We start from the raw sequence: 23255 nt of genomic DNA, 5'->3' as shown, positions 1-23255 counted from the left end.
GTTATACATTACTTTGAAAAGTTTGAGAAAAGGCTTGGTAATTTTTTTTTATAAGACTAACTTTCAGTTTTGTAAATATTGGCTATGGTCTTACTGTCAAGTTCAAATTGTGATGTTTGTGTAAATGTGTATATCTCAGGGTTCTTTCTCATCCATGTTTTACACATGGCTATGATGAAAACAATTACTTGTCTCAGTTGACAGTTTGATTGTGATAATGATATTTACTGACTGGTGTATGTGAAGAAATTATGATTTCCATTCACTGCAAACATCATCATTGCAGAAAGTGTGGTCTACAGCAGGAAGAATGACATATGTAAGAAAATTACTGAAAACACCATCAAAAATGGCTTCCAAACTTCACCTTCCATTTACCTCCTTACAAACAACTTTTAGTACTTGATAAATTTCTCCGTCTGATTGATCTAAGTGACTCCCTGTGTTCCAGATGCATTTCACTGACCTTCAGGGCCACCCCAATCATAGTCTGACTTCATTGAAATGGCATCTACTGCTCTTGATTAAGTCACTCACTCTGTCATATCTTTTAATAGATCCAAACATTTGCATTAAATGATTAGAAGCAATGTTTTACTGTCCTTTGTACAATATGTATTTTGTCTATGCGTAAAGTGAAAGAGAGGCCTGAATGGAGATTTAACAACAGCACTCTACTCTCTCAAGTAGCACGTGGAAGGATTGGGATGCAGGACTGGTTGTGTCAACAGCCTTAAGGACTAATGAAAATAAATTGGAAATTCAAGTAAGTTAGGAGGGTATAGGCAGATGTAGAAAGAGGAAACGGACAACTTTCTATGGGCCAATGAAATTAGCTTTTTTATAACAGGTGGATAAAAATATACAGGGTAACTTGAAACATCTTGAAACATGACAAGACGATTTTATCTAATATCATTAGGAAATAACTCCTATTCAAAATATTGCAAAAATAATTACAATTATATTTTCATATAAATAAACTAATGGAGTGTTAAATGTCACATCGCTATGCAATAATATCAGTAATACTTTTTTTTACAAGGTTATCTAAGCAAGGAGAAACTACTCTAAATGGTAGTGATGTCAAAGTTGTGCAACTACAGCTTTTAAATTCACACACAGAACAATGTAAAGATTTTTTTTCAACCAGAATGTCTGATTTCACAGTTATTCTAAGATAAGCACAAATTCTCCAGAGGCTGTGACCTCAGACTCAGACAGAGCAGAGAGAGAGGAGAAGGAGGCCCATCAGGAGGAGCAGCATGCTTGGGTGGTTGTTTCCAGCGTGGTTGGGTGGGGACAGTTTGCAGTTGTCGTAGGGCTCCAGACAGGCAGCGTAAGCCATGACATGGGCAATGTAGTTCTGCTCCTGGACCCCGTGGAAGAGGTGTGACATGGGACCTTTGGCAAAGATGGCCACATCCTCTATGCCGTGGGTCTCTGAACTCAGAGGGACGGGAGTCTGCTGACGGTAGTCATTACCCGCTGAGGGACAATGAGACAAAGTAGCATTAGATTAGCTATGTCAAGAGTTTCCTGGTTCATAAACAAAGACAAATTACAAAGCTACAGTGTGTATGATGAAAATCTAACATAAAACTGCAAACAACTGCATATTATAGGCTTTATAATATTAGTATCTATTGCAGAGCTATTATGACATGAGTATAAGTTGGGCAGTCTTTACGTTAAATTAAAGGACTGTCTTATCAATCTCTGTCATCTAATGTGTAAAGCTCATGTCCAAAATACTGCACACACGTTGTAGACAAACAATTACTTGATATTTAATATAGAGGATACAAGTGATAAAGGTGTTACATTGTCAATAAAAGACTAGAGGTAATTGCTGTTCTTTGGTGTTTAATTGAGCAGGTGGTTCTCTGTCTTAATCTTTGTGCCTCTACAGCAACTCTCCTGCAACACCACAAGATGGGGCTACTTTGTTACTTTGTCTCGTCTTGAAGGATCATCAGTGCACACTTACATGAAATTGACTCATTTATATCTGGGCGGATTCCATTGACAATCTGGTATCCTGGTCCATTTCCATACACAGCAGTGGTGAAGCGCTTGTTGTCCTTAGCTATTGAGCGAGACACCCCTGTAAATCACAGAACAGATTGGTACCTGTAGGTTTGTTTGAATGAGGAACATCGGATGATATTCACTTCTTCTTTCAAAACCTCCCTTAACTCAGCCTTATCAAAGTTTTAAAGTGTATTTTTTACCCAAAACAGGATTTCCTCTGGCTGAATGTCCTCCAAAGGCAAAGACATGGGAGTGGTCAGCAGTGACCACTGTCAGGGTGTCCAGGTCATTGGTGAGCTCAGCCGCTCGTCCGATTGCCCGGTCAAACTCCACAGCCTCGTACAGAGCTCTTTTGGCTGTTGTTCCATGGTGCCCATGGTCAATTCTCCCACTTAAAGTCAGAAACAATGTTATTGACAAATTAACATAAGTAATACACCCATTCTATGTAGTAATTCTTTGTTTTTCTGAAACCTTATTCATTTTCCTCTTATTTATAATACATTATTTTAAATGTTCAGATATTGCTGTGATTTGGAAAAAGAAAAACTGTCTAAGTGAAAGTTTCCAAAATGAGATACCCAAACTGTGTGTTAAAATTACCTTATATGTGCTAATTTTTCTTTGTTTTTCTTAGGGTGCGAAAGTGCTGTAGCACTTGAACACTGAACTGTTTGAATTGAGTGTGTAACACTGACTAGGTATTTAATGATACTTGGATGTCTGGGAAAGACCTACAGAGCACAATTATACTTATCTTCCACAAAGAGGAAAAATCCCTTGGGGTTCTTGCTGAGAATCTTTATTGCTTTCTCCATCATCTCAGTCAGGGACGGGTCCATGGATGGATCACGGTCCAGGTCATAGCGGCAGTCTTTGGGCTCAAATAGACCTAAATTCAGAGAAAAATTGCAGGCCTCATTTTCACTGATTAATTTTCTGCTAAGCAACAAAATTTTCAGCAGAACCTTTATCCAATAGCATCCTAGTGAATGATTATGATACATTTGTTTCCTGTAAAGACATGGTTTACATCTCTCATGCAAACTGTATGTTTAACTGTATAAAGGTAATACTGTATGCTCTATAACTAAACATATGTGACACTCTAAACTGGTGAATTAAAAAGGTTCCTCTTACCCATCAGGAAGTCTGTATTTGCAGGATTGACAGCATCAAAATCAACTTTGTTCCAAACATATTTTGCATTCTGCAGGCAGTAAATACATTTTGTTAGGACATAACATTTTTTCCACACTCAAACTGAAATACTCAACCTAATGATCACACTTGTAAAATCTACAGTACCATTTACCTTTTTGTTCTTAATCCACTCCAGAACAAGATTTTGTCCATCCAATCGACCTCCTGTGTAAGTTGGATACTCTGGGTCTTGCATTTCTTGTGGGAACATGTACTGACGACCTCCACCAAGAATGACCTGGATTGAGAAACATGGTGACAATTTATATAGATTTCAGACTCTATACATTTGATGTTTTTGGTAGATTTTCTAATCCAGAGTGATGTCCCCATTTTGTTCTTATAGTGGCCCTTAGTTTACTGTGCATATGAGTCAAACACTTCTCCATAGGGAACACACAGATTGAGGGACTTATTAGCAAAGAAATAGTTTTATGCGGGTTTACTGACTACAAGGATGCATACCCAGATTTTTTGCTATTCACTCTGCTGTTGTGCTGCAGAGATACCCTTATGTTATGGCTTACATTTATCTCTGTGTTGTGAACCAGCTGATATGCAATATCACGGCATCCATTTTGGACAGCCTCGGAGGGGAGGTCAGAGTCAGAATACCAGTTTCGATCAGCAGAGTGAGCATAGCTTGCACCAGGAGAGGCGTGCTGCACTCGAGTTGTTGTGACAATTCCCACAGATTTTCCTAAAAACAGAGCATTATGGTCATAATTAATTCAATGTTATGTGGACAACATGCAAATTCCACATAACATATACTGTATATTAAGTTAGTATTTGGAAAGAAAAACAGTTCCACAATTCAAACTGTCCTGTAAAACTTTTTTTTCAGTAAATTACAATTAGAGTGAGGTGAAAAGGACAAATTTTGTCACTGACTGCACTTCCATCAGCAAAACGTGTACAAACCAGGACGTTAAGTAAGAAGAGAATAACGCTGTTCTGTCTGCACAAATGTCCTTTATGAATTGCACACCAACAAGTAACAAAACAATGTCAGAACCAATGCAAGTCTAAGTGTAAATGAAGTCACCATAAAGTAAAGCTTTGTAGAAATATATACCTACCTGCCTTCTTGGCACGGTGCAGAACAGATTCCACTTCATTCCCATAGCTTGCACTACAGTTGGACCTCGGGGTGGCAGCAGTGACTCCCAGGGTGCCGTAGTTCGCCTTCACACCACATAAGTATGCTGTGGCTGTGCCAGCGCTGTCTGGCATCTGCTGATCCACATTGTATGTCTGCAGGGAACAAGTACAATTCCACATTTTCACATGAACAGTGTTGGCAGATACGAATTGTGTGTGTTAATTACTGCAGCACGGTTAAAGTTATTTTAATTGCCTAAAGTTAACAAATAGGTGAATTGGCCTGCCCAGTTCAGGCTATCATCATCCAGTGCTATGCTGGTCGACTGTGATCTTCACATTAGTAATGCTGAGAAAACTGCCTGTACTTCAGAATTTATTGACATTTTATGAAATCTGGTGAGATCTGCTCAGCCTGTGTTTTGAGCCAAGTACAAGACGCAGGGTCCAAGATCAACTGATAAGAGGTTACTCTGTCACTAAGCCTGATATGCAAAACATACAAGTATGTGTATGTGTTATGAAAGTAAAAGCAGACCAGTACAACATACCCCATGGCTTGATTCTATGGTTGAGACTGTTTTTGTCCCGACTGAAGTTGGGGGAGTTCTGTATAGGTGGACCTGAGATTGCCCTAAAAGTTTTTGTATAAAACACTTGAGTATTATTTGATATGCAAGTAAACAGTGAGAAATTATTAATTCCGTTTTTATATATTAAATTATGCAAAAATTGAGAAAATATATTTGACCTCAGAGGTCAATTGTCAAGCTACTGGCAAAAGGAGGAGGACAATATTCACTTTCAAAATTAACCGTGAACAAAAGGAATCAAATTTGCCTAACCCAGGTAATAAACACTATGATAGATAGATAGAAAGATAAAAACTTTATTGATCCTTTAGGGAGGTTCCCCTCAGGAAATTCAGGTAAATAATTTATAATGCTTATTACCTGGGTAAGAACGATATAAATGATAGTGCTGAGCTTCATGGGAGCTGTGACAAGGTATGTCCTTGATTTACAGTAATATGTAGTCAGTGTATGCATTATCTGAGTCACATGGAAATACACATTCCCATGTAGTAGTGAATGTGATGGTCAGGAGTGGGCTGACCTTTGACAGCGCCAGGTAAGGGAAGGTGTCCATGACCAGACTGGTCTCCTCCCCCGAGTGTCCTGCAAGCTGACCTTTGAGGATCCGGGAAGCAGTCACTGTTGGTACCCCCATACCTGGAAGCAGGTGGAAACACACCTGAGCATTAGATAACGTCAAACCAGGGAGGCACAGAGCAGTTCATTGTGCTCAGTGAGCCTTATAAGACTCAGCTGATGTGAGAGTTTAAAGGGCGGTGAAAGACATCTAGGTTATTTGCAGTCACAAATGGTGGAAGAAATGCAAAAAGCAAACACAAAAATATTCCACATTTATTCTCCTCTACAAACACAATTATACTTTCTTATATTTTCATGAAAGATCAATGGTCAAATTTGTCTTGTCTTTGGGAATTTTCACCCCTGCATATTGCATATTCAGATTGGATGAAGCATTAGCTAATTTTCTTTCTGCACCTTAAATATGTGTTTGGATCTACCATGCCATGTCATGTCAGTAAGTTATTTCTCCATTGTCATTGTCAAATCAGTTAAATTTTTGGGCATCAAATCACTGCCAGTGGCAATGGTTTATCGGTAGATGTCACTCCTCTGCAGAAAGGTATTGCCACTGGGTCATTAACACCAAGAACAACAACAAGAAGCAGTTAGTTTTCATAAAAATGTCTCTTACAGGGTAGTTAAATGTTACTGATCGATCCAAAGCATTGATAAAATATTTAATGAGCTGTTATCAGCATGTGTGTGGGTTAGGGTGGAGGCTGCTGTAAACATAAATCAATAATCCATCTATAAATTTGTCATTTGTGCAGTGGAGTTGACAAATACCTGGTCTTGGATCATGGAGTAAAGAGAGGGAAGTGCTCAGCTTTGACTACTACTACTTTTTTTTTCTTGTGAGGTCTTTAATGATTTTAGCATTAATGGGAGTTCAAAATAATTTAACAGGTGACCAGTTTCTTAAGTTCAGCTATTCACGATGAACTTGTCTAAACTCTTTGCAGTGATTTGACCTTTTTGTGTTCAGATCAGTTAAGGACACATGAGGAAATAGTGTAGGTTGTGGTTTAGCCTCAGTTCATTTTGTTGTTCATGGCTTTCTAAGCAGTAGTAACTGCTGGTGATCAGATGTCAACATTCATCTCCCTCTACCCATAAACGCATGCTTTTGGGGGGTCACCTAGTGCATTTGGTTTAGAACTCCTTTTGTGAACTGAACCACAATGATGATGAGACCCAAACATTCAAGCTCCATTGGCTTCTTCTCACCTGAACAAACAAATTGAAACTAAAAGCAGGAAATGCCCTGAAATTCAAAGAGAGTTTTTAAGCGGTGGGAAAGCTCATTCTACTCAGACTCACCGTCCCCCAGGAAGAGGATGACGTTCTTAGCTTGGTGGAGATTGGGCTGAATGTTCATGGCAGCGTGGAGAGCCTGCCTCGCTTTGTTGTTCCAGTAGCTAGCATGGAGCTCCTCTTCTGTCAGAAAGAAAAAAGGTATGGAATGATATGACAATGGCACCTACAGCCAGAAGTGACTTATGAGATGTAATTTTACATTGTTAATCTACCAAGCCATCCAGGTGTTGTTTATATTTTGTGTTACATCACAGACAAGCAAACTGAAATAATAAGTACAAAGAACAAAGTTATAAAGTACAGGCAATTATTCCATACCTTGTCATGACATTAAACAGTGACTTTTTTTTTTTTTTTTTACTAATTATTTTATGAACAAGTGGGTTTGTAATATTAACTATAATGTTTTAGTGCAAGGATATTTTCCTGCAACAGCAACAGGTTCAATCAGTTTAATTTCTAAAAATCAGATTTTTAAAAAGTATTTTGGCATCATTATGTAACTCTGTTACATAAAATAACAGTTGATATTATCATCTACTTAACATATTAAGTTTCTGTCAATGTCTTTGTGTTGTCCTTGAAATACAGTTGTATAATTCTAATGTGAAATCTAAAAGTTACTGTTAGTTCTGAAGATACGTAATAACAGAAACATGCAACAGATCCTTACCTGAAACACACCAAGTCCACTGAACTGAAATGAAAATCAATAGTCCAGTAAAAATGAGCTTATGTTTGCTGGCCATGGTGTTGACCATATGTGAATGGGGGGAAAAAAACCTGAGTACAGGAGCACTGAGATTCCTTTATAGCTGCATCAAAGGAGCAAAGGGCACATGAAGGAGCCTTCCAACGTGAGCAAGAAGTTATATTGAACACGCATGCGCACACACACACACACACACAAAGGACAGGAGAAAAGGCAATAAACTGAACATGGCATCTGAACAACAGGCTCAGAATTTTCCTATTAGTATTACTATAATGAGGTGTCATGTGACAGGAGATCTCACACGATAGCGCTTCTGGTGGCAAAGATGTGGCAAAGTTGGACTTCCTGTTCAAATGGAGGAACATTTCAAGAAGATTTTGCACAACAGCTGCTTTCAGCGAAATATCTGGCCCTACGATTCATTTCAGCTCAGACGAAGTTCCTTTGCGCACTGTGGTTACAACAAACTGCTGACAGCAAACATTTGAATCCTCAATTGCTTTTTCTATTTGTTGTTCTAAGTACAATTGGCTGAAAATGACACAGCCATTTTTTTGAAGTGGTGTATGTGTGTGCGCATGAGGCTTATTAATCATTAATCTTAACTGAGATCTAATGAATCCATTATCTGTTTCTTTTTATTTTTATGTTTATTAGTTACAGGTCAGCTAAAGTGCAAACACAGCTGTTTTACAGAACAATATCTGCTGAATGTTAACCAGCAGCAGCTCTAATCACTACTGTCTTATAGCCACCATATATCTTCATATAATAAAGATGGTGATGATTACGAATGTGATACAGCTCATATTTGAGCTGACCAGGATTTAGCCAACGCCTAAACAGTTTTCTAACACAGCAACCATTTATTTGAATTTGTGGTAAAATTAATTGTTAACATGCAAGTCTGTGTGTGCAGGTGGGTCCAACTGCACATCTGTGTGATGTTTTTCTGCAGTGTGTGGTTAAAAATCCTCAGCACTCTTGCACTGACTGGCCTTGTGGTTCAGACAGACCAATACAAGGTCACACAGCTTTTTATTTATTTATTATTTATTTTTGTGAGTATCAGCATTTGGATTTGTTGGATTTGGATTTGATTTATTACAGCAGAAGACTTTATGAAAAAAGCAGGACCTCTGGAAGACTCAGCAGAGTGTGCTTTGGATAAACAATGTCAAAATTAGATTCACGCAGGGCAAAATGAGGATGACATGAACACAGCATTTCACTGAGTCTGCTGCAGAGATACATAGTGTGGCCTTGACTTTCTCCAAGAGGTCAATGCTGTGGAATCTGCCATATTTGGCCTTTTTAAAAAAATGTTTGTTACAGTGACTGATCCCTTTACAATTAGCAAGATAGACTCTTTTGTGTCAAATGCTCATTTTGATGAAGACATAGAGACCAGCTGCTTGGCTGATATTTAACTGATGTAACGGTTAAATATCAGTTCATTTCCAGGGAATTTTCAGGGGGAACCATAAAATAAGGCATTACCTACAGTGGGGGAATTACTAAAATGAATTGGACAATGGTCTTATCAAGAAAAGGTGAATTTTATCCTTGCAAAAACACAATATAAAAATACATTGACAATATTTGCTTACAAAATACATTCATTTAAAATCCAAATAGATTATACAGTATACTGTATTAAGTAACAGACAATCTGACAGAAAACAGATTTACTATTTGGAACCAGTGAGGTCAAGATACAAACTTAAAAAAATGTAAAAGCTAAATGTTTTCCACTCCTAAAAGAGGTACAGTATCTTGATGAGTTCTTGTAAGGTCTGTTGGTGTTGCAGCTTGGCATGGCATGATGGCTCGTAGTTCAGGTTTCTCTTACTGTCAAATTATAATATATTCCATGAACATCAACAGCTGTGTGTCTTATTTAAGTGTCCACAAGCTGAACTGTGAGCCCTCGGTCTGTGTGCCTGTTTCAAGTTATTCTGGGTAAAGCCTCAAATTAATGTGTAAATGGTAAATTACAGCTCCTTGCAAGTGTGTTGGAAAGCTCTGAGCAAGCAGATCATGCTAGCTGAGACTGTATTTAACTTGAAAAATAAGAAGATGAGAAAAATCTAACTAACTAATGAAACAACTAGTTAGTGCAAGTTAGTAGTCATGTTGCAAGTACAGCTTGGAAGTAGTGCTGATGGTTCTGCAGTGGAAACACTTGTATGGAGTGTTTATTTAAGAACTGTTTGCATGTGAAGTAATGTTAATCTTTGCATATTGTTTTCATGATCTTTGCATGTGTTCTAGCCTGCAATGCCTGCCTGTTTGTTGGTATGCACTTACTACATGTTTAAGCCTGCATTATGCATGCATGGTAGATTACATGTGCGTGTGAATGTGCACTGAGTGATCAGTGAGCATGTGAGTATTTCTCAGTTATCACATACAGTGCCGTATATGTTTATCCCTGCATTCTGACTTGCCAGCCTGTGTGCATACAGTGAACGTGTGTGCTTGTATGAATGTTTAGTGCATTACGTGTCTGTATTGCTGCATGCATGCAATGTATTTGTGTGAGGGTGTGTCTTGATGTGTGTGTGTGTGTGTGTGTGTGTGTGTGTGTGTGTGTATATGTGTGTGTTTGGGGGTCATCTGAACAACCAGAGGAGGCCAAGTGAGCCAAACAGGAAGCTGGAGGGTGTGTTCACACACCCAGCTGAGGTGTGGTTGTGGGGGTGAGCGGGGCAGTTCGTGTAAGGCTCCAAACACGCAGCGTAGGCCATGACGTGTGCAACGTAGTTCTGCTCTTTTACCCCATGGAACAGGTGCGCCATTGGGCCTTTGGCGTAGATGGCGACATCCTCTCCGCCGTGCGTCTCAGCGTCCAGTGGGACGGCAGCCTGCTGCATGTACTCCTCATCGTCTGGAAGCAGAAAGTAAAATGTTACCAAACACTGGCTCAGGCAATTATCTGCTTAGATCATCAACTCTAAATACAAAACAGATGCTTTAATAGACTATGTCACCACAATGTCAATTCATATTAACTTTACCCTTCACTGTGACTGTGTCACCCATAACCCAGTATAAAGTTCCTTTTAGCAGTGTTCTTAGAGAGAGGCTGCACTGGAGTCCCTTTGTTTGTCAGTTCAGACAACACCCACTTCAGAGAGTATCTTTGGATGGGTTTAACAGTGCATTTGCCTCAGATGTTTTTGTGGCTGTTTTTCCCATAAAATGGTGTTTTGCAAATCTACTGTAATTTACTTAATTAGATTTGATTACAACATTTTCAAAAACCCAAAAGGTAATTTAAGCCTCTTTGATAAAATTACAGCATTTACTGCCTGACTTTTCTAAAATGAAGTGTACTGAAAGCTTACATAACTTTTTCTACCCCCAAAATAAACAATACAATGCTGTAAAAAAAAAAGTACAAAAATGTATTGAAGTTATGATGTAAAAAACTGCAGTCTGTTGGTGAGCTCTAGATACGGGATCCTTTTGCAGTATTATTCTTTTTCACTAATCATACTTCTGCTTCATCAGCACATAGCTGCTGACATCTGCAGTGGTTTACATTTCTCCAGATGGATACATAACAGGTCTAGAGAAGAATCTTGCACTTGTAATTACATATTTACTTAAGGTTGAGTATACACTTTGAGGCACAACTACTGGTTCCAAAAACATAAGCTGAGGCAGTCCATTCAAAAATACAAAACCTGGGGGGGGGGGTTGTTAAAAGGTAATTCATCCCTGGATACAGATATTTCCTCCTTCAAGTATACACACTCATGCAATGACTGAAGTGAATGGTGCAGAACAAGAGAGGGAGGAACCGGGTCATTTCTGTCCAGTGTTCCACAAAGAAACACAAATATCCATTTTAAAGTACACTTACATGTACAGAATAAGGCCTGAGCACAGAACAGAAGAGAAGGCAGCACTGTGCCCTAAACATCATATTTCATCTTTGCTTTTCAGAGAAAAACACAGGCATGAGTCAGCCTCAACCACATCAGTTCACGCTGTCTGTACACACAGCGGCACAGACGAGCGCCGCATCTGAAAGACATTAGTTTGTGCTTACAGTAATCCACCATTGTGATGTTTCCCCTGGTTCCATTTATATGGACGTAACCGGGGCCGTTGGCATACAGGATGCTGGTGAAAGGCATTTTGTCATCGGCTTTCTTTGGTGCCAGACCTGAACAGCAAATATGGTGAGTAATGACATGGAGGTCACAGTATCTTTAACAGGCAAAATGAGCGCACACACTCACGTGTACTTTATAAGACAAAAAAAATATTTTGAAGAAACATGCAAGTTACATAACCACAAGATTAAATATGCAATCACTTCCATATATGAACATCTAAAAGCCAGTCATTCAAGGCTAGTTCTACTATTTTCCATGTGTCTGAATACAGATCCACTCTGTTACTTTGTTACTTGTTATTCTGTGGCCAACATTCAAGGCAGCTTACCAAAGATGGGATTCCCTCGAGGTGTGTTACCACCAAAGGTGAAGACGTGGGAGTGGTCAGCAGTGACCACAGTCAGTGTGTCAGATTCTCTGGTTAGCTGTGCAGCGCGCTGAATGGCTTGATCAAACATCACAGCCTCCGTCAGGGCCAGCTTTGCAATGCCGTCATGATGACCATGATCAATTCTCCCTCGTGCTGTAACACCACATAAATATGTGAATTAGACCTGGCTCCAAACACATGAGGGAAATGTAAATTCTTTGAACTGTGTTTTGTGGTTAATGTCAACATGTATTGATTATACAATATTTTATCTTTGCTTTTCATTCTTGAAAAATAGGTGTGCTGTAGGGTATCTACCTTTAAGCCACTGTTTTTCAGAAATGAAGGGAGGACTATCAGTTTTTCATTGACTGCCATGCATTTAAAACATGTGCACACATTATAAATCTGAATTTAAGGGTTCCAAAAGTCACTCAAGGTATAAATCATTGTACCACCATTTTGACCATGACTCATAATGCTGATGATGATATGTTTGATGAGTTTTTATCTAAGAGGACTGTTCACATAACACTCATCTTCCACAAACAGGAAGTATCCTTTGGGATTCTTGCTGAGGATTTGTATGGCCTTCTCTGTCATCTCCACAATGGAGGGGTCTCGTGTGCTGTTCCGGAAAACCTCAAATCTCATGTCCTTTGGCTCAAACAGACCTGGAGCCACACACCAAAAACAAACAAGGGAGGGTTTTTTTCAGTTTTTCATCCAGTGGTAGCATTGAAAAAAGAAAGCAGCAGACAGGAATGTTGAATTACATCTAAATGAGCAGAGTTAAAATACAGAATGAGACACAAGAGACTTAAAGAGCAAGAAGAAACACAAGAGAAGAAAAAACTTAATTACAATTACTATCTATGCATACTTATCTAGTTATCATTTACAGTAAATTCTGCTGCTAACATAAAGCTATCCAGCAGAGGACATTGTTACCTATTTTTATTTACATTTATAAGGGGTCTTAACATTGATTCTGGCTTACATTCAACACTCTCTGACAAGCCATCCAATTGGTCAACATCTTGCCAATAATACTTTTCAGCCTTATTTTCCATCTTTTGGGGAAAGCAGGTTTCTCTTCCTGTGATGTCTTTTTTCAAATGTAAAAACACTTCAATGCAGGAAAGATTTCAGACAGACACGCACATTTCTCACGAATAAGCAGTATAACTGTGCAAAATGATAACAACAGCAGCTGCATCTGTGTTGTCTGTATGTAGTTAATACTAGCATCATTTTATCACCTTAGTAAAAGGTGATAGTACCAGCTAACTACCAGCTACTTTACAGTGCACTCTTAAGTACTTCACATGGCTGTAAAGATGAAAGCTGAGAGCCTTACTGGAATCATGTTTCAGTGCCCTTGAGAAGGTTTCATAACTTAGATAAGAGTTTATCTGTCAACACCTGAGTAATGTTGAGGTACAAATATTGTCAGTGTGTCAGTGCGTACTCACATACACACACACACAACTTGTCTATCAGTCTTGTGCAGCATGTGTATGGTGTTTGCGTGTGTCTTATATACTGAGCAAGTTCCTGTGTGTATTCATTTGTTCCACCTAATTGTGTGTTAACATGTCTTTGTACCCACCCATGAGCCGGTCAGTCGTTTTAGGATTAATCTCATCAAACTCCTTCCTGTGCCAAACATAGTGTGACCTCTTGTTCTGAAACCCAAAACAGAGGATACATAAATCTGAGTGCTTAACTTTAAAATATGTGGCAATAACTGGCGGAAATATTAAATGATCCTACCGGCTTAGCGTTCAGCCACACGTCAATGAGGTTCCTCCTGTCTTTGCGGTCCCCCTTGCGAGAGTTGGAGGTAGGGTACTCTGGGTCTGGGGTGCCTTTTGGTGTCATGTACATCCTTCCTCCTCCCAGAATCACCTTCAAGAAATACCAGCCACAGTGGAAGCTTTTAGCACTACAGTGGTTTTCACAGGTTTTCCACAAGTAGTTAATTATATTATTATATTATATATATATTAATTTTCCATCATGCATGTAAATTTCCCCATTGTGGGACTAATAAAGGATTATCTTATCTTATCTTATGCATAAATCAAATTGTATTTGTGTATATCAGATGTGTGACCCAAGTATGGCAAACTCCACTGTGGATGTCCACATCTGTATGGTTGAAAAAAAGGCTGGATTGCACTGCAACCTTGTCAAACAATAAGGAAAAAAATGTCCTGATGTCTTCATTGTTCATCTTCTAAATCCCTCTATTTAAAAAAGCAGTTGTTTATCAGCTGATGGTTATTTTGTAGAAGACGGAGCGTTCTGACAGAACATGAATACCCCACAGCACAATAACAAGTGATAGCTATTAACACATAGCAGCATGCAGCCAAATGGAACATGGAGAGAGACAAATTCTGTTATAAAAGATGCAAGAGATTCTCTGACTACACACATTTACTGTCTTTGTATAGTAGTTGTGGCAAAAAATACTTTGGATACTCTGTTTTAACAGCTCAGCACTACAGTGTCACATTTAAACCTAGACAACACAATAGTTTGATATGTTTTCTTTGTACAGTGTGCAGGCCAAATGTGAACCCATTGAGTAGTGATGTGTTGTAACAGTGAGGCATAAAACTAAATGTGCATAAATATTAAGTCCAATACATGAGAAGTGTGAGCAACCATCAGCATACCATAAAACATTTCAAAATATTCAGTCAAATATGCTTTTTCATTCAAAAGCAAAATCAGTGGAATGCAAATATGTTTCTATTTTAACAAATATTTTACATAAATCTGAATTTAAGTATTTAACACACATCCTGTAAGCATTTTACATTGATGCTCGTCTTATTTTTGTTCCCTGCACCTTGTCTGTCAGTCTTGGATTCCACAGCTGTCCTGTAATGTAATGTAACCACTTAAACAGATCAAAGTCCTTGTGAACTCATTGCACTTTGAAAATAAAACAAGTCATATTCTAATAAAATCCCTTGTTGACCTTTTGTCTGACCAACATAAAGTAAGATAAAATTACATCACTCATAATACTTCTGAAAACAAAACAAAACAATCATAAAAGTACTACTACTTTAGATAATAAAATGTTTCATTTGTACAATCAACCATGTAAGAATAGTATAGTAACTAACAGTATAGTGTACCTTGAATTTAGCAAATTAATCAACTATCATGTTTGGTAATAGAAACAAGTGCCAAATGGAATTTTTCTTACATACATCTATGTCAACATTGGTGACCATTTGGGTGGCAATGTCGACGCAGCCCTGTCGACGGGCACTAGAAGGCAGATCTGCGTCGCTGTACCAACTGCGGCTGACAGAGTGTGCATAGGCAGCAGCTGGGGAAGCATGCTGGACACGCGTGGTTGTCACTATACCAACTGATTTACCTGGAACAATGCAGAGAAACACCCAAGTCAGAAATAAAAGTGATATAGTAAAATATAATTGTGAACAAGTTTATTTTAGTGACACTTATTCAAATTGTCAAAGATTCACGAGAAGCCCCTCTTGTTTGTATTTCAAACTGTCAATAATGTGATTAAAATGGAAAGTAATTTGTCCTCTACATGTTTATATCTCCTGTATCTGTGACATTCTATGTGGTACATTGACATAATGACACAGAGACGCATAAAGGTCAAATAACATATGCATCATAGACATTCCCACACATGGCATGTTGTGAAATGGCCACAACCACAGAGATGAAGGCTGGGCAGTGTGAAATGATCCCATAATTATTTGTATTCTGAACATTGAACCATGCGTTGTGACACTTAAGTAGCAGGGAACACTCTTATCAGATGATTGTTTTACTCCTCATATATTTTATTTGACAGTAGATATGCAATGCAATCCTGAGATATGATCTTGAGATAGAGATGTAATTCAGACCTGTTCACCTTTCCATTACACAGCATACCCATTACTACCAAGCTATTTTTACTGTCTTTACCTTGTGCCTTTGCGCGTCGTAATACTGAGTAGACCTCGTTACCAAAGGTGGTGTTACACTCGTAAGCCACTGCGTTAGCACTGAGCCCTACTGTTTTAGCATTGGCCTTCACCCCACAGTGGTAGGCTGTAGCCGTGCTAGCGCTGTCTGCTACCTGCTTGTCCACACTGTAGGTCTGTGGAGTAAAAACACAAGCACAATTAAACACAGAAAAAGAAATACATACATTAAAAGTAATTCTCTTTTAAAAATGTGCTTGGTGTTGAGTGCAGATAAACTGTCACTCAAACTGTGTGAAATGGGAACAGTGGGAGACTCTGTGGGTGGCACCATCACTGCTAAATACCAGGTTATTGTTTTAATTATTCCACACTAACCCCTGTTGCTGTTCAGCAGCAAGACTAGAAAAGATCTACAAGATCTACCCAACCAAGAAAATATTTCCTTGCTATTTTCTTTGCATAAAGTAAAGGTAAATCTTGTTTGATTATAGGTTAGAACACAGAGACACCAAAGACATTGGATTATGCTTGGAGGTTGGATACAACTCTTACATGACTTTAAATGTGTTTTTTTCTGTTTCTACCACAATGTCAGCATATTCAGTTAAAGTGCTGATTTAGCTAAATCCCTTGAGTGGGATGGTATGAGGCAAGATCTAACATGTTACAAGAGCAAGGCATGTGGAAAATGGTCACACATGCTAAACCACTGACCCTCCTTTCTTAATACTGGGGAATTCATCTGCAGTGCATCTAACTAACTCCCTATCTTTGTCTTGGTCTCTCACTCTTCTTTCTCTCTCTCTCCAAGTGTCACGCTATAGTAATTCACCAAACAACCACAAACACATTCAAAGATTTATATACATGCAATTGGATGAATAATATGTTTGTAACCACTTAGCATGTGGTACCTATTTCTCTTTCTCGCTAACTTTCTGTCACACACGCACCACGCACCACACACACCAAACAACACACACACACACACACACACACACACACACACACACACACAAAATCACCCAAAGATGACAGAGTTCATCTTGGAGTCTGTCCATTGATAGCAGTGATGATAGTGTGTGAGTGTTTGTATGTGAAGAGATTCAGAGGTCACCGGGTGCAGAGACAAAAAAATGTAAGTTTGTTTCTATGATGGTCTTCCATTTTAATTTCATTAATACATATGAAAACTGCTAAATTACTACTTTGTCATTGTTACTGTCCTTTGTCATTTTAAACTTATAAATCACCTGATACAAATCCAGTTTTTAAGAGATGTAGTAGAAAAAGCTTTCACTGTTGAAAGTTATGTTAAACTGTAACCAGGCCAAGAACATGGACAAATATTTACTGGTAAATGATGAATGTTTATTTCCATCCTAAAATATTAATGTGAATAAACTTTTCAGGCATCAACTCTTGAAAAAAAGAATGGTTAAAACAAAGGTATTAAGTAAGTCGCAAAGCTTTACATGGTGCATGTAGTGCATGGAGAAGGTACTCATCAGGCCAGAGCAGACAAGACCATTGATAATAAAATCATCTTCCTTCTGAGAAATGCTAAATAATTCATAAATCACAGCCTAAGTTATATGACAAAACCCTACTTGCTCTCTGAAATTAGAACCTGCATTGCAGTCTACCTTTTGATAAATCGTTGACGAGTAATGAGTGATGACCAACAGGTCGCTGTTGTTCTTTCACCTTAGACAGGGCCACATATGGGAAGGTGTCCATGGCCAGCACTGTCTCCTCTCCCGATGCACCCTCCATCTGACCTCGGAGGATCCGAGCTGCTGACACTGTGGACACACCCATCCCTGGAAGAGAATGATTTACAGGTGAAGGTTATTGCTATGCTCTGGCTAAATTTTTTAACCTCAGTATCTCAGTCTACTGACGCAACACACTGACATATTGAATGATGTATTCAAGATAGAATGGTTTAAGCAACTATGTCTAAGTATTCACATTATGCTTTTTGAATGCTGTACTTTTCTAACCCCACAGAGTGATGGCAACTGTTCACTGTCCAGTTTGTGAATATAAAAATCCAGACCAGGAATATTAAAATGTGTTTGTTTGAAAAGCTCAGGCTATAACTGCCATACTGGGAGAAAAACATTGATTCAGTAATTCTTTACGTAAACAAAGTCAAAGCATGGCAAGGCCATTAACATCAGCTGAATCCGCAAATGGACGGGGCAGTTAAGGCAGTGGTTTTCTAGGAGAACCACATTTTCAAACAAAATCATCACACTTGCCAACACTGACTCTTCCAGGCAACTATTCAGACCACTATTTGTAGAACATTTAACTTATCAACATACACAAACACGCTGCAATGTCACTATTCAGCATATTATGCAAAACATACAGCATGTGCCTTTTCTAGAAAAACAGGAAGGGACCTGTTTTATCTCTCTCTGTGGTCCCTTGTGGGATTTCACCCCTGACTTTGAAAGGCCTAGTTGAAGAAGCCCATGTCACTGTCATGCATGTAACCCGCCCCTCAATATCCATCATAAAACCATGAACAGGCTCTGGGCATGGCATTACAGAGGAGATGCATACAGAAAACTCAGCCCAGACCACCCAGAAATGTGACTAAGTAGGTTTGATTTAAAGCAGATATCCTAGTAGTTAACAGGAAAGAACACTCTTAAATCTCTGCCTCTCACAAAAATTACTATCACGCCTCACCAGCTATAAATATATCACACAAGTGACAATTAATGTAAAACATTTTCCTATCAAATCCAAACAGAAATGTTCCCCAACTGGCAACAGAAGAAAGCAGACAGTGAATGCCAGAAAGGGGTGAGAAATGTCAGCATCTTCAGACTGACAGCCAACCTTGGCACAAATTAATATTAGTATTAGTGTTATTGTCTGTTTCATTGGAAATGCCACTTATGATAGCACTCAAGAGTGACCCATAAAGATAAACGGAACCACAACAATGAGCTTATACATGCTGAAACATTGCATAGAACTAAGAGGAACTGCCAAGTCAGGTGACCCCTTTCACATTACACTTTGTCATTTGATCTGTTGTTACCACAGTAATATTGATTGGTTCAGATTTCAGTTTAGGTGACTAACAGTACTTGGTTATGTTCAGAGAAAAACTTTTATGGTTAAAAAGGACTTTACTCACACAATTTGTTGCTTGTTAAAACCACGTAAACATATTTATTTTGAACACATCACTAAAGTCATCCAAAGTTTTATGACAACAACTGCCTCATTAGTCTCTACAAATCTAGACACACCCCTGCTCCACCGCTCATACACAGTCCACTGTCCGTGCCATTTCCCCTCAGTCCATTCTGAGCACAGCAAACACCCTTGAGCTCTGTCGCATATTGAGCCATATTTGTCATTGCGACTGAAAGTAGCTGTCTTTGTTCAAACTTCACCCACAGCCGAGCCAGTATTGAATGTTTGCTGGAATAGATTCCATAATGATATAGCATGACCTACCGTCGCCGAGGAACGAGGATGATGTTCTTGGCCCGGTGATTCCTAGGGTGGAGTTTCAGCGCAGCATCCAGTGTCGCCCTCGCTTGAGCATCCCAGTACGCTGGCTCCTTCTCAAGTTCATAGAGTGCTGCTCCATGGAAACACACAGAGAATGAGATGAGTGTGTTGGGGGAGTGTGGACGGATATGAGGTGACCTCAGAGATTTTGAAAGGTAGAGGATAAGGCCTGTGTGTGATGTTCACTGCTTAGTATGTGTGTGGCATTTGCATGTGTGGAAAGGTAAAGCTCCGGTGCACAGGAGCTTCAAGTGAAGTCAAGTGTGTCGGTGGGCGTCTGCATGCTTGTGCATCTCCCTCTGCATTTTCTCTGACACTCTGAATTATATTTAGCCTTTGGGTAGAAAAAAAAAGGGGTTTCTCAGGAGGTGTCAAAATGACAGAAACAGCTAAGAAGACACTTTGGTTTCTGTCCATTCATGCCCACTGAGAGGCTCACAGTGGAGGAAGTCAAAGAGACATTCCTCCAGCCACACCACCAAAACAACGGAAAGACAAACAGTTAATCCCACATTTTACATAAACAGGTAAACACAAGCAAAAAATACACTCACACACGCTTTTGTGCATCTACACTAACACAGTCTCTCCATTACATCTACACACCTGAGTTCGTGCTCATGGACCACCGCAGATGAAGTTCTCAAGCAGAGTCTGTCCACTCACACTCACCCTTTCCCAGGTTGAGGTTACCTGCTTAAGTCCCTCAGCGCGTCCATCTGTCTGCCCACAAAGTGCTACTAATATCCCAACCACAGGCACCAATAATCACTCTGTCATCTCCTCACCTTGGCTCTCCACAGCAGCCAGGACCACGGCCAGCAAGACGGGGCACAGAAGGATGAGCAGGAGGTTGGGGGCCCCGCGCTGTGGCGTCTGCATCTCTAATCCAAGCAACCTGGAGGTTGGAGAGGTCCACACAAGCTGGCTCTCAGAGCAGCACGCCACAACCGGCAGAGGCGCAGGCGGCAGAGAGAGTGTGTGCGTGTGTGTGGCTGCTAAGACCTCCGGCCCTTCCTTTTTAAAGCCCTGCTGGGTGTGTAGTAAGGAAGGCCCCACGACAGCTCATAGGCTTAGAGCCACAAAAGAGGGAAGAGAGAATGTGAGAGAAGGAGGAAGAGCCAGGGGAGAGAGAGAGAGAGAGAGAGAGAGAGAAAAAGAGACAGAAGCGTGGACCACACAAGAGCGCCGCAGCATCACAGCCCCTCTACTCACTTTGATTTCTGAAAATGCACCACCCCCTTTTTATTGTTTTAAACGGTTGCTTTAATTTAGTTCTACCTCTTTTCCCTGACGCGTGTGTGATAGATATTTAAATTCCTTTGATGTGGTGAATGTATAATAGGTCTTTTTATGCAGCAGCCCCTTTAACAGGGAGAGAAAAAAAATGGCTGCCCAATTTGTGTTGGCATCCATCACGACACAAATCATAACCATGTCTCTTTCCATTTCTTTCCCCCCATCCACTGGAAAAACAGTCAAAGGGAAGAGAGGGAACAACGTTCAACCTATTCTTGAGCATATCATGACTGAGTCTTGATGTGCTCTGCTTTTCATGTCAGGAAAATGGTCATATTTCCATTTCCCCCCCTCAGAATTTTTTGCATTTAAAAGACCCCAATATTTTCCCTTTCTTACCAAGTCGACTTGGCTGTTTTTCCACGGGAAGTGAAGCATTTTTCTTCCGTGAGGTAGTGGAGACCGCCTGCAGAATGAGAATGTCTCTCTTCTACGCAAACACAACAGTTAATGTGTGAAATGAGGTGAGTTGAGCCAACTTTGCTCCACAAGACCAGAAGAACCAAATTCCCAGTGAACGGCTCACGCCTCGTGAACCCGCGAGGCTGAATCTCGTTACAATTCAGAGCTCTGGAAGACCTCTGCTTTCTGCCAACCACTCAGCTGTTGCCAACAGGGGTTTGCAGTTAGTCACATGTGCCTAATCAAGACTGCAATAAAATCATAGCAGCAATCTGAGTAAAGAGGCCTCACATGATGCGGCCCACACCACATGAACTGGAAATACCAGGAGCAATGTGGTAGAGCAGGAAAACTTGCGGAGGCACGTCTGTCTGTCCATTTGTTATGGGTTTGCCCCTGAGAGAAAGTCTTGCTTATGTTGGGAAAGTCAAATTAGTTTCCTGCAAGACAAGTGTAAACACCTGGTGGCTGTTTTAGGTCTCAGTGTGGATCATCCATCCACCTAAAGGTGCTTAGGCACTTTTGTGGGAAAGCTTAGGTGCTCATGGGAAGGCACTGAGCTCCTGGGAATTCAGAAGACTAACCAAAAATAAAGTAATGCATGACAACAGTTATGTTATGCAAGTCTAAACCCAGTGTATAGGTATATACATTTCAGTGAGATAGAACATTCAGTATCTAGAATTAAAGCCATACCTCTAATCTAGTCTCATATTCAGAGGTTATACATAATAAATATAACTTGATCTAGTATGTATAGTATATAAAAAATATAAGCACTTGTTCAGACTTATGTCACCACCTACCTCCAAGGGGTAGATATCTAACTTTCCGGTTGACAGCAAAAAATAAATTTCATTGATTCATTCTGCCAAGTGAAACAGTCATGACCACTAGCATGCAGGAGGGATATTGAGATACATGCTGATAAAAAAAAAAAAAATAGAGATACATATTTTCCTGGCATCTGATTGAGAGTGAGTGTATATGGGATATTTATAGTGTAGCAGATGGTGATTTTTGTGCACCACTGAGGTCACGAAACATAGGAAACTGTACAGTGGGGTGGCTTATTTTCATCATGTGATGGGTTTAAACAAATGTTCTATCCTGTTCTATCCAACCAGAAGAAAAACAAAGCCCCCGTTCATGAATCCCAGAAATATAATATAATGAAGAAAAATCATCATCTATACCAAGGACTAATACTACCAACTGTTGCTGAAACAGAATTAGTGTTTGACTACATTGCACTGTTGCAGTGCTATGTTTTTACTGTGACTTCCTGTGTTTGAATCAGTCTTGAAGTTATGAAATTTGACACTTTCCAAATTAAAGATAAAATGCCCAAAAACAAATTTTAAAAAATGGAAGAAAAGGATGTGCTGGTGGCCTAAGCACTAGGGCCCACAATGTAATCACAACGTTCTGGTTTGAGTCGGGCTGGGGATTTTGGTAGCAAATAATCCTCATCTCTCTATCCCCTCAGTTCTTGTCAGCTATTGTCTACGGTGTAATAATGACAAAAACTGCCCTTAAAAATGGAAGAGAATCCATTTATGGTAAGTATTTGTGTAGATTCATGACTTTTTATAGTAAGTCCCTTTCAGAGGTTGCCCTATATGGTTGATTTGTAAAGAACCTAAAACAGATCTTTTTAAAGTGTATAGAAATATACACTGGTTTTATAGTTACACATACCTCTTCACACACACACAAGCGCCCCCTCATTCCAGCATCTGGGACCCTGAGTCAGACTCCACTAAAAGTAAATTACAAATGTCATTCCCCCCTCTGCGTCCCTCCACTCTGCTCTTAACATGCGGGGATCCTTTAACCTATAGATTCTGTAAATTACAGTGGTTAGCCAGATTTTGGGTCTAGATTACAACTCATGGAGGGAAATGTTTAGGTTCAGGTTGTCAAAGCGAGGATATACATGTGGGTGGTGCCAGACCACACAGCCACAATTTCAAAGAAAGAGCCAAATCCTTTCCCCTG

At 39.6% G+C, this 23255-nt stretch overlaps 2 protein-coding genes across 2 annotated transcripts; both read right to left on the bottom strand.

Annotated features, from left to right (window-relative positions):
- Positions 1-801: 801 nt before the first annotated feature.
- Positions 802-7594, bottom strand: alpi.2 (alkaline phosphatase, intestinal, tandem duplicate 2). Its single transcript, XM_018673061.2, has 11 exons — positions 7489-7594; positions 6819-6935; positions 5458-5573; positions 4320-4494; positions 3765-3937; positions 3350-3475; positions 3175-3244; positions 2792-2926; positions 2235-2426; positions 1991-2107; positions 802-1488 (listed from the first exon to the last, which is right to left on the bottom strand). The coding sequence occupies exons 1-11, from the start codon at positions 7574-7576 to the stop codon at positions 1217-1219; spliced, it is 1581 nt and encodes a 526-aa protein (XP_018528577.1). The 5' UTR covers positions 7577-7594; the 3' UTR covers positions 802-1216.
- A 1476-nt stretch (positions 7595-9070) lies between these two features.
- Positions 9071-21464, bottom strand: alpi.1 (alkaline phosphatase, intestinal, tandem duplicate 1). The gene is given in 13 exon segments (XM_051077301.1): positions 9071-10420; positions 11591-11707; positions 11989-12180; positions 12570-12704; positions 13643-13718; positions 13807-13941; positions 15264-15436; positions 16006-16180; positions 17715-17830; positions 19497-19509; positions 19511-19623; positions 20342-20451; positions 21192-21464. Coding segments are annotated over 12 exon segments (1614 nt in total). The 5' UTR covers positions 20436-20451; positions 21192-21464; the 3' UTR covers positions 9071-10145.
- Between the last annotated feature and the right edge of the window lie 1791 nt (positions 21465-23255).

This window comes from Lates calcarifer, linkage group LG17 (assembly GCF_001640805.2).
Source record: "Lates calcarifer isolate ASB-BC8 linkage group LG17, TLL_Latcal_v3, whole genome shotgun sequence".
NCBI lineage: Eukaryota > Metazoa > Chordata > Actinopteri > Centropomidae > Lates > Lates calcarifer.
The sequence above is the reverse complement of the archived record's forward strand: the minus strand, read 5'-3'. Positions and strand labels throughout refer to the sequence as shown.